General features: G+C 42.8%; 1 protein-coding gene across 2 annotated transcripts in view; it reads left to right on the top strand.

The window, feature by feature from the left end:
* Window positions 1–16,505, top strand: part of Stxbp6 (syntaxin binding protein 6) — a 220,854-nt gene that overhangs the window by 49,529 nt on the left and 154,820 nt on the right. For both annotated transcript variants that reach the window (XM_048415670.3, XM_048415669.3), the window contains exon 2: window positions 16,022–16,210. In XM_048415670.3, coding sequence (XP_048271627.2) covers window positions 16,057–16,210 — 154 coding nt within the window. In that variant the 5' untranslated portion in view covers window positions 16,022–16,056. The remainder of the gene's footprint in view (window positions 1–16,021; window positions 16,211–16,505) is intronic.

Consider the following 16,505-nt stretch of genomic DNA (forward strand, 5'->3'; position numbering starts at 1 on the left):
GACCCAGTAAGTTCTCTGTGTTTCTTTCTTCTACTTTTTAATTCTTTCTCTCTCCCTATTGGGCTGCCCTGCCTATCTCTACCACACTGTCTTCAATTGGCAGGTGAACACTATCTGTAATTTGGCATGTGTATAATTAGTCTCATCTCCGCCTTTCTTTGCATTGTAATTCTGAGCAGATCTTCAGCTCTCACTGCTGACTTGTGGTTGGATGGATGATGTGTTGTGTTTTCAGCCCATGGGTGACATCAGTTGTGTTTCCCAGGAGTCTGATTTCAGACGATAGGGCTGGCCTGACTTGTTCTTCCAAGTGAGGTCACACTGTAGATAGATTGACTCCTCTTGGTCAAGATTTCTTTTCTCTAGCACTCAGTTTAGACTGAGAGGCATACCCATGTGGCTCATAAAACAGGTCTGCCCCCTCTTCAGAATCACAGAGTGAAACCCAAGGTCTTCTGAAGCAGACTTTTCTCTACCTATTACATAACTCATTTCCTATTTGTGGTCTCCTAAATCTTCTCTAATGTAATCAATCCTCATAGTAACACTGCTTGTTTACTGCTGTTTACAAGAAGCAAACAGTGATGATGTAGTCCAGTGATTGCAGCCAATTAACAGTGGGGCGGTTGAGGAAAGACGATTATAATTTCCTATAAAATGGATTTAAGGCCTGTCTGAGCTACAAAGTAAGTTCAAGGTCAGTTTGGGTAACTTTGTGAGATTCATGGCTGCCACTGCCGTCCTCTCCTCCTCCTGCTCTTTTTCTAGGAACTAGAGCTTGAACTTAGTCCATAGAATAATGTGTCTGCCTTTCTTACCTCATGTGCTGTGATGAACACTCTTCATGCTGATTGAACAATCATGAGGAAACCACCTCTCAGTCTAGCTTGAGGAAGATGCACCATGCATTGACCACTGGCTTAACATGTGCTCCGTGTAGAAATGCAGCCAGTGCCTAGAGATGAGCAAGCCCAGCTGAGCTTCTGAGGTCACATGCTTGGCAATAGCTTTTCAGGAGGAGGAGCCCTGTCTCCTAGGTGCCTGCTCTTTGTCTGCCTCTTCTCCCATGAAGTGAGTGTCCTGCTATGTTAATAGCCCCTAACCACTGACTCTCTCTGGGTTGTGCATTGGTCTGGGACTTTGGACACACCTTGGAATCTCTTCCTTTCTTATGCCTTTTCATCAGTTTCTCCTCTTGTCCCTTCAAATTGTTTTTGAAGTTGTATGTTGTTTCTTCCTTTTTTCTTTCCCCAGATGAATTTTTCAGTACTTTAATGACATGGCATAGAATGAAATGGAATCTTAGCATAGCAGTTATATATCAAACCAGAATGTTTTTTGTTTGTTTGTTTTTGTTTGTTTGTTTGTTTGTTTTCCCCCCAGAGACTCTATTAAGAAGTTAGAGCATCTTAGTTTTGCCTTGGACCAATAGGCATCCATCAGACTTGGATTTTGTAATCAAGCTTGTTTAGTTCTGGCCATTTTTATCCTGGCCAATTTCCAGGTGGTTCCTAAGTTCATTGCTTAGAAAAGGGATGAAACATTTCATTTCCTGCACTGTGTTGTCATGACTTTGACATTTAATCGCTCGCTTTCTCCGGTTCACAAAGTACGGCGAGCTGTCTTTATGTTTACACACTACTGAGAAGATTAGGATAGCCAATGAGAACTAGAAAAGTAGCAAATAACATAACCACTTCTCCGATAACTCAGTGTTGATGCAGTGTGCAGCCCAGAAGCACCCGGGCCATCAGCAAACACCAAATGACTTCGCGTTAATTAGGTCATTGATTCTTTGCAGAGATGTGTTATGGAGGGCATTTATCAGCCTTAATTTGTTCTACGTTATTTATCTTAATTTGGTGAATAAAAATTTCTGATCTGTAGCTCGGTTCTCTTTCTCCTAACTTCCCAGCTCTGCTAACATGGGTGAGTTAGGCTGACCCTGTGGAAACCTTCCCAAACAGGAGAGAGGCTTCTGTTTTATAGAAAGACACATGAAACACAATCAGACATCCTAATGGATAGTAGAAGGTAGTTCACATAGGGACTAAGGCACACTGTCGTTGTCTTACGTTGATCTGTCGGCACTGTTTAATTCATTATTCTCCAGTTATTTTGGAGGTAACCACTGAAATATAAGACATTTCCTTCATAGGACTTCCAAAGAATGGCTAATTCCAATAATAAAAAGAGTAAAAGGAACATAGCTCTTCTGTAACCGAGCCACCAGGTTTTAACCAGTGGTCCTTGGGATGCCAGTGGTTGTGCATTCCCCGCCCCCCCACACACACAAGGTACCCCTACAGCGCGACCCTGCTGGGTCTTTCCATATATTACTGGAGAAGTAGGAGTCTACTTGTAGCTTCATAGTCTCATTAACAACAACAACAACAACAACAAAAAACATAAGAAATGACTCAAACAGAAGCTCAAGGAGAACGTTACTAGATTTTAGAAGGAAAGCCTCAAGGCAAGCAAGCTGTAATAGAGGAGAGATGGGGACAAGCCATGCTGTTTTAGGTTGGCAACATGACAGACAAGGGAGTCTTTGCAGGAGTGAAGCCCTAAGTGTTAGGAAAACCACACCCAGAAAAGGGATAGAAAGAGGAAGGAAAAGGGAAAAGGTATCCTTTTTGAAATAATCCCCCAAAGTAGTCCATAACCTATGCTACAATGCGGTTGTGCTATGCAACCAACTGTCAGGTCAGGAATTCTGGGGTGGAAAAGCAGATTACCTCATTAACATCACCCTTATTCCTCCCTTCTCTTTAGCATGACTTCAGGTGAACCTGCTTTCTGAGAAGTGGCTCCTTAGCCAAGCCATTTACCAGCCAGGCTGGAATGTTAAGTGTCCACCCACCCAGGCCAGAGGTGGCATTCTCCTGCTATAAGAAAATCAGTTTCCCCTCATGGGCCTCTACTTCCACAGTGACACATGAAGTGGCTGTCCTATTTCTGGCTGAGATTCCTGACACAGACTTGGCACGTAGTAGATACACAATGACATTCTTGACTGGAGGGAGGAATGCATAAATAAGTGCAGTTTCTATGGAATGCCAGCGTTTGTGCAGAGACATTAACCAGGATGTCAGAGGAAGAGAACCACCAGGCTGGTATCTAATGCTTGTGGAGATGCGCCCTGGGGTTTGCATCTTTGTCTACTCACCCACTGATTTGTTCTGGGAAAAATATTTCTGAGCGTAATTGCTCTTGTGCTGGGTGTACCTATTTCAATTTTTTTAATAAACATAACTGAAATGTTCTCCGCAAGTTTTTGCTAGTTGGTGACACATGAGTCTCCTGGTAGTTCACATTCCTCTCACCCCAATCACACATTTCATGGTGTTCATCGTTGTCTCTCTGGGGCCTGCACTTTTCTAGTACATGTTGGCATATTGGAAGACAGACCAAGGAAGATGATTATATGATAAAATGTTTGCCATATGCTTGCTTTGTTATTACTCTTGCCTTCCTTCCATCCACCTAGAGGTAATGATTTTGTATCTCAGCTTCACTCTCACATTATCTAGTGTTTTATGTTTGTTTGAATTCAGTTCTGATTTACTTTTTTGAAAAACTATGTGCTTTGAATGTTCTGCATCCTGTTTGCTTTGGTATGTATACCAGGCTCCATATCCTTGCTCAGCCACCCAATTGTTAATTGGCTGCAATCACTGGACTACATCATCACTGCTTGCTTCTTGTAAACAGCAGTAAACATACAGTGTTACTATGAGGATCAATTATATTAGAGAAGATTTAGGAGACCACAAATAGGAAATGAGTTATGTAATAGGTAGAGAAAGTCTGCTTCAGAAGACCTTGGGTCTCACTCTGTGATTCTGAAGAGGGAGAAGACCTGTTTTGTGAAGGACATGGGTATGCCTCTCAGTCTAAACTGAGTGCTAGAGAAAAGAAATCTTAACCAAGGGGAGTCAATCTATCTACAGTGTGACCTCACTTGGAAGAACAAGTCAGGCCAGCCCTATCTTCTGAAATCAGACTCCTGGGAAACACAACTAATGCCACCCATGGGCTGAAAACACAACACATCCTTAGTGACCAGAAAGCAAGAGACTTATGAGTGGGCCAGTTGTTGGATATCTAGTGAGATTTAAACCTGGAAGACAGGCTAACTGATGGTTGTGAACAAGGAGATAGGTGGCATGGTGACCGATCAGTATATGATTATGAGAATGGTGAAGAATACAGGCTTTGTGCTGTCAAATTCTCTTAACTTGCAAGAGAAACTGGAAACGTATTTTACATAAAAATAAGTATTTTCCTATGTTCACAAACCAAGACAATTTATTCTTGCAATAACCTTCATTTATACATTTATAACCTTAATTCGGCCTTCCACCTCTTCAGTGAACCTTTTCACAAGTGGGCATGAGTTATTTATTGGTTTGTTTGGTGCTGGAAAATAAACCCAAGCATCCATACATACTATGGAATAAGAATCTTACACGTATTTTTTCTTCCACACCCGCACCCCTTCAAATGGTCCTCAGCACCAAGTGGACATTCAAGAAAGACATCATGCTAGTATCATACTATCTCTTGTGATCACTTGTTTTTTCTTGGACTTTCTAAAGTATGTGTATTCTGTTCAGAAACTTCCCGATAGAGGAGTCACTGTATTCTACCTGTGACTGCGATCTTCCTCTCAGGGTGCACCCATGGTGCAGATCACAGGTAGAAGTCATGACAGGAAATGGCCTACTAGGTCACTCGTACAGAGCCAACAGCTTCCCCAGGCCTTCCGCCTGGCTTCCTTCCGAAGTGAGCTGCCTGCATAATTCCTGCAAACTGGCCTGGTTAACTTCTTTCATTGCAGCTCAAAAATAGACTTAATAGAGCAAGTATTTCCTGATCACCAGTCTCTGAAAGATTAAGCTGGACCTGCCTCCTCTACCATGTAGCAGCAAATTCTGATTCTTACTTTAATCTGTCGCTTGCCTCTTTTTTCTTCATCTTTCTTCTTGAATATTTTATATTTTGTCTGTGTTATCTAAACCTCACAAAAAAAACCCAGGCTAAAGTCATTCATCAGAAAATGTGGAATGAAAAGCGAGTTCGTTCCTGTCCCCAGACGACTTTGTTACCTCAGTTTAGAAAGGAATACTATATACTAGGACCAGAAACATTCATCAAGGCTGGGTAGATACCCAGTTTGAAGATCTTGGCCCCGAATTATTTGATTTTCCAACCTAATGATTAGCAGTGAATGGCAATAACCCAGCTTTATTCCTTTGCCTGGTCAGCTTCTCAGCTACTGTGTTGATTTGTGGACTTGTTTTTCTTGTGAATAAATCCTCCTGAGAAGAAGCTGTCTCTGTAGAGACGGATAGGTTAGAATGTCAGTAGTGTAGAGAGTTTGGACTGTACCAATCCTTATCTTGGGCTAGCTTTAGCCTCAGGAAACGCCATTCCTTACTCAACCTCTGTGTGAGAATAATGTCCTATGACTAGTAGATACAAACCTTCAGAGTCTACTGACTTAGGAGACACGCTGGCTTTCACCAACCCAAAGCTAAGAGTGTTGTTGATCGTATCGGGAGCCCACAGAGAAGCATTCTCCAGTGTGCTGTATCCACCTCTCTGATCTTCCCATCAGTGTATTTTAAACTTGCCTTGCTCTCTGACTTCCTTTGTTTTGTAAAACTATAACACTTAAATGGCTTCCACCTTGGAACGTGGAATTTGGGGTAACCGAAATCCGTGTTCCTGAGCCAAGGTCACTCAAAGTGCTCCAGAGTTAACTATCTTTTATTCTCCGTAAGATGAGAACTGTGGCCTTAGCGGTGACGTTCTTTGTACTCCGAGGAATGGCAGCTCTCTGGAGGGGAGAAGACTCCTTTGCTCATTATCTCCCGAATCTTCTGTCTCTAGAAAGGGCTGCCACACTGAGTGAACGCGACATGTTCTCTCTCATTTTTGTTCTCTGTGTTCATTTTCTTTTCCCTTTTAAAAAATGTTCCTTCCGTTCTGCATCTCCTCAGGTCACAGCATTGTTTTCAGAGCAGGAGATTTCAGTGTGCCCTCTCAATTGTTTTCTCTTGAGGCTGGCAATTTATACGCCTAGCTGAGGGCAGTAGCAGTCGAAGGCGGGCAGGATTGATGGGGCAAGACCCACTGTTTCCCTTTGTCCACCCAGAAGTGAGGATATGTCCTCTCTCTCCTCACAGATGTGAAAGATGAAGTACAGTGCTGCTTGAGGACTGCTCGTGTCCCATACATTGTGTGGGACACGTGTGGACAAATGCCCTCAGATATGCCGGCAGCCTGTCAAGGGCAAGGCCCCTGAGCTGGGAGCGGATTTCCACACAATACTTCACACACGTCCCGTGAAGTAGGTGCACTACCCTATTTCAGATATGCAGACACAGGCCTCAGAGGTGGGGAGTTTTACCCTGATTCACGAAGCAAAGGCAAAGACTGGCTTAGATCCATGATGACAAACGTAGACGCCTTTTCACTCTCCGTCAGCTGTCAGGTTGGGGTAGGAGAAAAGTCACCATTCGGCTTTGACCCCAGCTTCCTGATCAGGTGGACTTGAATATCCTTCAAATTCAATTCAATTAAAAATGTCAATGAGAGACATTTTTAAATTTAGTGTTGAGCTCATTTTTAGGTAGTATTCAATTGAAAGATACTTTTCCCCTCATCATTATGAAATATTGTTATGGCTAGTTAGGTCAGAAGTTACTTATCTTCTGGACCCTGTTGATTAAGAGGGATTGACATTGACTGACAGATCTGCTGATTGGATGGGGCAGACTCTGCATTTGCATGTGGGCCTTGAGTCTGACCTGGATTTATAAGTTATTCTGTAACAATCTGAGACAGTCACTAGGGCTCTCTCCCCACTATGTATTCCAACCGCATAGAGATTTCCGTCTTCAGAGGTTGGATCCTAACCTTGGTATTCCAACTTACTGCTTCTGGGGAGTATCAAGCGAACCTGTAAAGACTCTGCAGTTACCCAGCAGGACCTCATGCAGCTGCCTGCGGAAATCAGGGTAGTCCCACCATTTCTGCGAGCCTTTTAATAGAGCACTGATTGCAGATTGCAGGCACCTGGTGCTGTTTTTGTATTGCGACTGAAGGGTACCATTTCAAAGACAAGCACTGGGCTTGACTGATTCCTATTTCCTGCTCCGTTGCTTGCCAGGAATAGGTACCAAGAAGCCCATACAACAGCTGATCTGGCTCCCAGCGTGGAGACTGCCAATGCCAAAGTGTTAATTCCCAGAATGACAATGTGCCTGCGAGTCGCCCTGAATGGATTCACCTGACAGTGGCTCAGAGCACCAAGGTTATAGAAGGACTAACTGGGGTCAGCACAGAGCTCTGTGGGTTGACCCTAGGCCAGAGTTGTTCTGTGCTGCTTGGACTCCCCAGCATGGTTCACTTGGGCCTGTTATACTTTAGACCTCAACAGCCAAATGAGTGAACGTAAACCGTGGAAATCCAACAGAAGTCGTGCTGGCCTGAAATCAAGGCTTACAGATCTACGGGCTTGAGGTATTGCAGGCTAGGACTGAGTTTTGTGTCACTTCTCAAGGAAAAGAACGGACCTGAGCAGCTTCGCAACTGTGCGGAACCACGCTTGCTCCTTGTCTTCTTCCCACCCTGCCACACACCAGCTGTTCTCATGTCCACAGCCACGGGGCTGGTATGACACTTTACACCCTCTTACCATCCTTTTTAAATTTCAATTGGAAGGAGCATTATAGTGAAGTGGAGACCAGCATCTAGTCCACATTTTGGCTTTCTTTCTCTTTGAATATAAGACCTTGGAACTCAGCTTCTGCGTTAGATAGAACTGAATGAGACAGACAGTCACCAAGATGATTTTGCTCCTAAAACTTGAAGAGTCCAAATGCTCAAGATTCATTTGGACAGCGTCTTTCAATGTAAATATTATTGTAGTTAGGTAGGAATGAGAAAAGCTGCCAAGGCAATGGTTGTAGGTCATGAAAGCCTTTCTGAGAGCCTCCTTGGTAAAGCAAAGTATATGGAATACCCATGTGAAGCCTTGGGCATTGCTACCAACAAACTAGGGTTGCTTGGAGCATCACAGAAGAAGATAGAAGGTATAGAATGTATGAGGGATGGCAACCAAGAAGGTCAATGTTGTGCTTTTGAAACGCCAGGGAGAGGCAGTCCAGTAAAGGAGCTCAAAGAGGAATATCCCCCTGAGGACCAGCAGAAACCTTGGAAATCCTTGTCTTTTACAGTTAAGTCTTTTCCTCTTGGGAAAGTAGCTTATAAGCTTCACAAAACTGCCTCATGACAACCATCTGAGATCTTCTCAGGAACTGACTCCTGACTGGAATCAAAAGGAGGGAGGCTCAGTGGGCACTGTCCTCTGTTGGTGCTCGCGTTGGTGCCCAGACCCTGGGAGAGTGGGGACTAAAAATGGCGGGAGAATAAAGCCTCATGCGGTAGTCAACTTTATTTAGAGCATCAGATAATTTATGCTCCGAGGGTCAAGAAGAATCACCTGAGTAAAGTACACAATCACAAGGACAAGCTACACGTGGCAAAAATATGTTTTTCCATAGAGGCCTATGAGTAACCACAGCCGAAGTGAGCTCATTCCTACTCACTACTCCTGGGATGACTCTGAAAACACATTCCAAGACAATTCTGTGTTTTGAAAAAACTGAGGTCCCAAGATTCTTGTCTTCCTTTCTTGGAATTTTCATGTAAGCACTCAGAACACTCACACATCTTTATGCTTGGATTGTGTTCTTTCTGGAATGGGCCATCTATCGTAGAGTCTTACTCTATGCATTAAGCTCCTTTTTAAATTCGGGAATAAAAGTAAGTTATCTTAACAACACTATGTGATAGTCTTTGCCAACTAAGCTTGGACACATCCAAGATGAACTGGTAGCAACGAGGAATGACCAGAGCCCAATTTGTTGTCTTTGTAGTTGCTGGACAAGGTTAACAACAGTGTCTTGTTCATCAGAAAGCAAAGATGATCAAAGAAAAGTCATGAAATACTGAAGCCCGTTTTGATTTACCTAGAATGCAGGTCTGCCTCCCCTTCTCCCTTCCTTTCTTTAGTATAAGATGGTGCAGAGGAACAGACAGACACTCTTCTAGGATTGTGTTTCTAGCTTCAGATTCCTGCTTGCTGTTTAAGGCTGTAGGCTCTACAATAATTTACTTAACAACTTACTTTTCTCATCTAGAAAACCATTTCTTTTCTCCAGATATAAACATATCTGTAAGGAATTTTAATGCCAAATTCACATCTCTGCCTGTCAGAATTTGAGGCAGTAGCATAGAAAGGTGCTTGTGGGAGCTGGAGCAAGTCTGTCTATCAACATTCTCATTAAACTATACAGGCACAAACATGAAGCCGAGCCCTGGAGAGAACAGGAAAGCCTGGCATCAAATCCTTGGCCGGATGATGCCACAAAAATTGATAAGGAACCCAACTGTAATTTTCACTTATGAAATTAGGCATTGAAGGCCCTAGAATCTTTCCTTCTAAACCAACATGGTGAATATGAATAAAATGGACCCATGAGGTATCATGTTTTTATGTACTGTTCCCTTGCCTGAGGCAGATCTTATGGCAGGTGGTGCCACTGGTGACATACCGACTGTAGAAAACACACTGCTGCTCTCATCCAGACTGAAAGCAGCGACATTCTCCAAACTGGGCTTTCTGATGTGGAGTACTAGTGTAAAACTGGTGATACGATGAAAGACAATAGGAAGTAATTTAAAAGTAGTTAAGATCATATTGGTTTCATCCATATTTGAAGTATTTAGAAAGCTCATACACATAAAAATTGGAAGTTCACTCTCAAAGTTTAGCTTTTTAATATTATAATTCAGGTGTATTTTGAAATAGAATTTGCTTAGTTGGGAAAACTTAAAATTTACCTACGATTGCAGTCAGTATCTGCTGTAAAAGGTGAATCCTATTTTTGCTAAAGATTTCCCCCATCTGTGTGTGTGTGTGTGTATGTGCATTCACACACGTGTGTGTGCTTAATCTAATCTTCAACACTTTTTTCTTTCTCTATCTTCTCTTCAGCATCAGTGAAGCAAGGGTGATAATTCAGCAAGCATACTGAGTATAGCTCATAATTAAGTTGTTTGTGTATAGAATTGACCCTGTGTGGTTTTGACTTTGTTTGGACATGATTGAAATTGGCTTGGCCACTTCCCGTGCTCCCTCTTGTAGGTGATGGTTTCAGACCAAAGTATTGTTGTTGTTGTTGTTGTTATATTTTGGTTTTGTCATACTGTTTGTTAATGTTAGGATGTGGCAGTTTACAATACTATATTGTAAACAAATTTATAAACCAGGTCTGTGGCAGAGCAGAATTTATTTTTGATTATTAAACCTATAAGAAGAATGGACTTAGCAAACACATAAACAAGAAAAACTGAGATGAAAGCAATGTTTGTAACTGAAGTAGACATGAGACATAGGTACCGAGAATCCTGTGACCATGTCTCCTACAGAGGAAAATATGTATTTAGGGAAAAGAAAGCCCACTCTTACGCTTTAGCAGCCAGTGATGGAGACTCTTTCCTTCTTAGAGACACCTCTGTGGCCAAGGCTGCTGTCTGTGCTGGTCAACAGTCTGTGTTTATACTGTTCAGTCATGTGTCTGAACTGGAGCCATTGGAAGCTGGCGTATGGCTTCTGCTCTTCTGTCCCGACTGGGGTCAGGAGGTGACTGCTGCGGCACAGAGGGAAATGTCCTCTCGCAGAAGAGTCTTCCAGCCCCTCGACCACTCGCAGAATTAACCCTCCTCTCTCACAATGATTTGGTACTGATTGGAATCAAAGACAGTGAATCCAATCACGGGAGCCCAGTGAAGTATGTTTTTATGGCTTTCAGGTTAGGGGGAGAATAGGTCCGAAATCACAGATGTATATGGTAGCATTCTAGCTTAGTGACAGTGAGGACAGCAGGAAGATTATCGGTGTATTTTCTTAGTTTGAATTCAAATAATGATATGAATTTAGTAGAAAGCTTGTTTCTAGATGTTTCCTGGGAATAAGTATGCTAGGCATGGTGGTCCACACCTTTAATCCTAGCACTTAGGAGGCAGAAGCAGGTGGCTCTCTGTGAATTCAAAGCTAACCTCTTCTACAGAGGGAGTTCTAGGAAAGCCAGGGCCACAAGAGAGGCCTTGTTTTAGAGAAACAAAATCCAAATAAGAACAAAACAACAACAAAAACAAAAAGATGCAAGTGCAATTTTATATTCAGATGCTCGTTTTCTGTTCTGGAGCCTCCTTATTTTCACGCTGCATTGTTTCATTCTTATTCTTCAAGTCCGTATCTATGAGTCCCCCACCCATTGTTCCATTTTCATGTGTATGTGGTATGCATCTGTACATATGTGGTGTGTGAAGGTGCCTGTGAATGTGGGTGGGTGTGCACCTGGGGAATTATCTTGCCTCTCATTTAATGAGGCAGGGACTCTCAGTTGAATCCATGGCTCATTGACATGGCTAGTCTGATTAGCCAGCTTGACCCAGGAATCCCGTCTCAGAGGCTGGAAGTGTGGCGTTGTGTGTGTGTGTGTGTGTGTGTGTGTGTGTGTGTGACATTCAATTATGAGGGTTCTGAGGATCTGAAATCCTGTCCTGTATGTATGGTCCTGATTTAAAAAAAAAAAATATGTGATGCTCCAATAGGCCAATGGGCATCAGTTCCTCTGTATTTAAGCAATGAAAATTTACGAGTGTTATCCACAAGGTGTTGCTTTTGAAATGAGCCTGAGGCAAGCTTGTGTCTTTACTGCAGCGTACACGTTTCTCTGATAGTCGTTTCTGCCTCAGTGGGTTTCAGCTAAAACACTCTCTCCACAAGAGGAAATTATAACACTTTCCCATAATCTGTAGCCCAAAAGGAATTGACTAAAAATGGCATAATTTATCATTATAAAAATACATAGCTAATGATCCTTCTTTGCAGTCTTGAGATGGTGCATTCAGCAGCTATCTTGACCTACATTTGGAATTGAGTGTGGAAGTGCTTTGTAAATAGGGCTGTAGACACTTAAGGATTCCTTACTAGCACCCTGCAGAGCATCTGCCATGGACACCTGCTCAGGAAACATTAGTGTGCTTAACAAGGAAGTCTTTCAGGACAGGGGGCCACCGCCCCACCAAAACAATGGTTCTAAACCTGCTTGTGCAGCAGAATAGACTGAAGACATTACATGCAAACAAGTCTCCTGGATCTCTGTGACTCAGAGACCCCAGATATAAAGTCTACTTGAACCCCCCCAACACACACACACACACACACACACACACACACACACACACACATCCTATCCTGAAATGTTCCGTCTCTACCAACTGCTACCATTCTGATAGAAGTTTTAGCTTTGTATATATTAATGACTTGTAAAACTGGTGGCCAGATGACCTGTGGAACCTGAGAATGAGTTAAAGAGTTGTTTAAAATAGTTTATAGAATTCAGATGTGCAGCTGGGTGTGAGACAGCTACACAGTGGCCGGCTTGCTTCCTGATTATTCTCCTTTGAGTTCACTGTACATTAACCTTCCCAGAATGACACTCACAATGTACATCTTCATGTACTTCAGAAAGCTCTGAACAAATAACGTGGCACTTGACCCTAGAATGAATATGATACTCCCCCAGTAGTGAATTTTTAAGAAAGGCTTATAACTCTCCATTTTTGTGTTTATATAGAGGAAACCATCTATTTATGTGTGTTTATACATGAAAAACAGTGAGACTTTGCTAAGTAAAGCTGAGTTTTATTCTTCTAGACATCTCTGCTTTGCATGGGTAAATTCATTCAATTTTTATAGTTCAAAAGATATTTCATAGTTTGTATCATAACAGGAGTTAATAAAATTCTCCACGTTTAAGTTTTTTTTTAAACAAAAGTATTGAGACACTGGAATGCGTGATCTGAACATATTAACCTATTTAGCTCTTCAGTTCCAAGATGGAGGTAAAGGTGTCTCCATGTTGTATTAAGAGAGTGGTTCTCATCCTGTGGATTGAGACCCTTTTGGGTTTCATAGGGATTGCCTAAAACCATCGGAAAACACAGATATTTGTATTAGTATTCATAACAGTAGCAAAATTATAGTAATGAAGTAGCACTGAAAATAATTTTGTAGTTGGGGGTGGTCACCAGAACATGAGGAGCTGTATTTAAGGGTCACAGTGTTAGGAAGGTTAAGAACCACAGAGCTAAGTAAACTGAGAGTCAAAAATGCTAAGATTTACCCATCAATTTCAGGCCTTATATGTTGGATCTGGAATTTAAATCTCAGCTTGTTTTATTTTAAAACTTGGGCACAGAGAAGTCAGTAGTTTATCTTTCCTATGCTCTTCCATTTGTGAATATCAGTATAACAAAAGTAAGAAAGGTCTCTTCAGCTTCTCACCAGCCTCCAAAGGCATGGGTGGTTTTAAGGTCCTGGTTAGACAGGTGTGCCTCTTTTGTCTTCGGAGTCATCTTCTACACAATGTGGCGTTAGTTCTCTATTACCTTTCAGTATAGGTTGAAAAGATATGAGTCAAGATGAAGAAGCAATGCCACGCCTGCTGGGAAAGGTGCCTGCCGGTGAGTTCTGGATGAAATTGAGAATGTGGCTAGCTTTCTTCCTCGGCTTTCTTTTCTGTGTTTCCCTGACTGGGAGGCACAAAAGACCTCAAAGCTAGAAAAGCAATATGTGTTTCTCTAATTAAAACAAACAAACACCCCCCCAAAAAAGCCCCAACAACAACCCAACAAATCATAAAACTGTCATAGGTACAGACAGTAAGACACATGCATGCTAGGAGAAGTTATTTTTGCCAGCTTGAGGGCAGTCACAGTGGTCAGTGCAGTGAGAACCAGGCACACCTGCACTATTTTCTATTTCATAGCCAGCATGGAGAGAAAATCTGGCCGCAGTGCAAAGACTGTTGTCAGACCACAAGCAGATCAGAATATACATACATATATATGTATATAATATATGTCTATATCTATTTATCTACATTATATATCACATCTACTAGACCCATGACTTGTATCCTTAGTGCATGTGTCCATATATCTTTTTGGTGCTAGTAGAACTTACTTTATTTCAGAATTAAAGAGAGAAAAAAATTTAAACCGGGAAATTCTTTATATTTTTCCTACCAGGGGCTTAGAGATGTAGACAGGTATGATTTTGCCGTTGAAAGATATTTCCATGATCTTCCTTCATAAATCATTGGAATTTCAATGAAACTTTCAAATTGCATTTATTGTTTTAGGAGGTGTGGCATGCCACAGTGATGCACGTATGGAAGTCAGGTGACAGCTTGTGAGAGGTGATGCTCTACTTCCACTCAGTGGGCTCTAGACATCAAGCTAAGGCTGTCAGGCTGGGCAGCAAGTGCCGTTAATCCCAGAGTTGTTTCTCTTGTCTACTGGTGAAACCTGTGCTGCAGTCTGTCATCAGCCCTAGTAGGACAGAGACCATATCTTGATTTATTATGGGATTTCTAACAGCAAACACAAGGCATCATAGAGTGGGAGCTTCTCTATCACATGGTCAGCTTAGGTTAGTCCCATCAAGCCTTTGAACTACTGGCATGTCATATACTGCGCTGCCAATCTGTATGCAGGACCTCACAGCACCCCACACAACCTGTGTGGGCAGAACAAAGACTTCTCCTGCACCTTCAGTTCTGATTGGTGCATGTGATATTCATGTGTGTGCAGGTATGCATGCATGTATATGTGGAGGCCACAGATCAGTCTTAGATAACTTGCCTCAGGCATTGGCCCCCTGGTTCATTTTTGAGTCCCTTGGCCTCTCACTCACTGCGTAGAACAGGCTGGCAGGCCAGGGATCTCCAGGTCTCATCAGCACAGCGCTGGGATTACACGTGCATGCCACCACAACTAGCCCGATTTTTCTTTTCCCACCTGGACTCTGGGGATCAAACTCTGGTTCTTGTGTCTTTGTGAGCTTTCTCCGTGAATTCTGAAGTTTTAAGTTGCCTGAGTCAATATTGGTTAGTGATAAGTAAATACTTACCTGTGACCTCAAGGGTGAAGACAGTAGATTTGCCTAGGTCTCTAGAGCTGTATTTATGTTCAGATTGACTTGAACATGAAAGACAGAAGCAGAATTAAGACCGTCAGGGAAGCGCAACTTTGGGAGCCATATGTAATGTGTGGGCTGTGACTGCATTAGTTTGTGTGTGGTGGGGAGAACTCGTGAGCCCTAACATACTGCTTCATTTTCTTCGTGGTTGGTCACCTACTACCAGTTAGCCACAAAGGCGGGACCTGCTGGGTAGCATTTCCAAAATAGTTAGCACAAGTCCGACATGGATTTAGAATTCCATGGCCACTGGGACTGCAGAGAAAAAAAGCACAGATTTGGCAAGGGTCCAGATGGTGGTAGGTCTCTGCAGTGGAACATGGGACAGTAGGGCTCACTGCAGGAGTCTAAGAAACAAGAGCGCCTTACTCGGATGATGAGAAGTGGCTGGGCCCTGGCGAAATCAATGCTCTTCTGTTCCTTATGTGGCTCTTCTGTAGAAGATGACATAATGATTTCCACTCCGAATGGAATTAGGAGAATGTATTTACATTGGAGTTGAAAGAGATCTGGAAGGAGCATAAGTACCTCCATTTAGTCAGTGGAAAGACTTCTCAACTGCAAGTGTTATTCCTAACAAAGGAGGAAGAGGACGGATACTGTTGCCAGTTAGGGGAGGCGCAGCCTAGGTAGAGACTAGCAAGCACCCTAGAGCTCTTTGCTTGCTGTTCCTGCCACATTGTGTTGGGTGTTTCAGGTAGTGAAAAGCACACTCCCTTTCCCTTTGCATCTCTGTAGACAGTACACTAGGAAGAGCTTGTTGTTAATGTCTCTGTAAGTCGGAGCTTAAACTGCAGACTGAGCAACACTGCACCTGCGAACACTCCCTCCTCATTCCTACCCGCCCTACAGTATTGTTGGTTCCAACTTGCCTTTTTTTTTTTCCTTCAGAAAATTCCCTGCGTGCCCGCCTCGGTTTCTCTACAATGAGTGCCAAATCTGCCATCAGCAAGGAAATTTTCGCACCTCTCGATGAAAGAATGCTGGGCGCTGTCCAAGTCAAGAGGAGGACAAAGAAAAAGATCCCTTTCCTGGCGACTGGCGGTCAAGGGGAATATTTAACTTATATCTGCCTGTCAGGTAATGGAAACTACACAATGACACCAAAGCAACCTTTGTTTTAAAATGCTTCATCTAAGGCATCTGGGAGTCATGTTCATTTGGTTACGTCTGCCTTTCCACTCTTTTCTCCTGTCTCCCATCCTTGCTTCCTTGTGTCTTCTCCTCTGTTGTTGAGATTTCTGTGTACTGAAAAGATCGTGAAGTTCAGGCTTCCGGTCCCTGAAGAGTTTCTGCAGAGTTTGGCGGGCACTTTCTGATTCATTCCTTCCTTCGGAGGGAGTGGTCTGTCCTTTGGGAGTTCTGTCTGAGAATC

Source organism: Myodes glareolus, chromosome 11, assembly GCF_982192425.1.
Source record: "Myodes glareolus chromosome 11, mMyoGla1.1, whole genome shotgun sequence".
Taxonomy (NCBI): Eukaryota; Metazoa; Chordata; class Mammalia; order Rodentia; family Cricetidae; genus Myodes; species Myodes glareolus.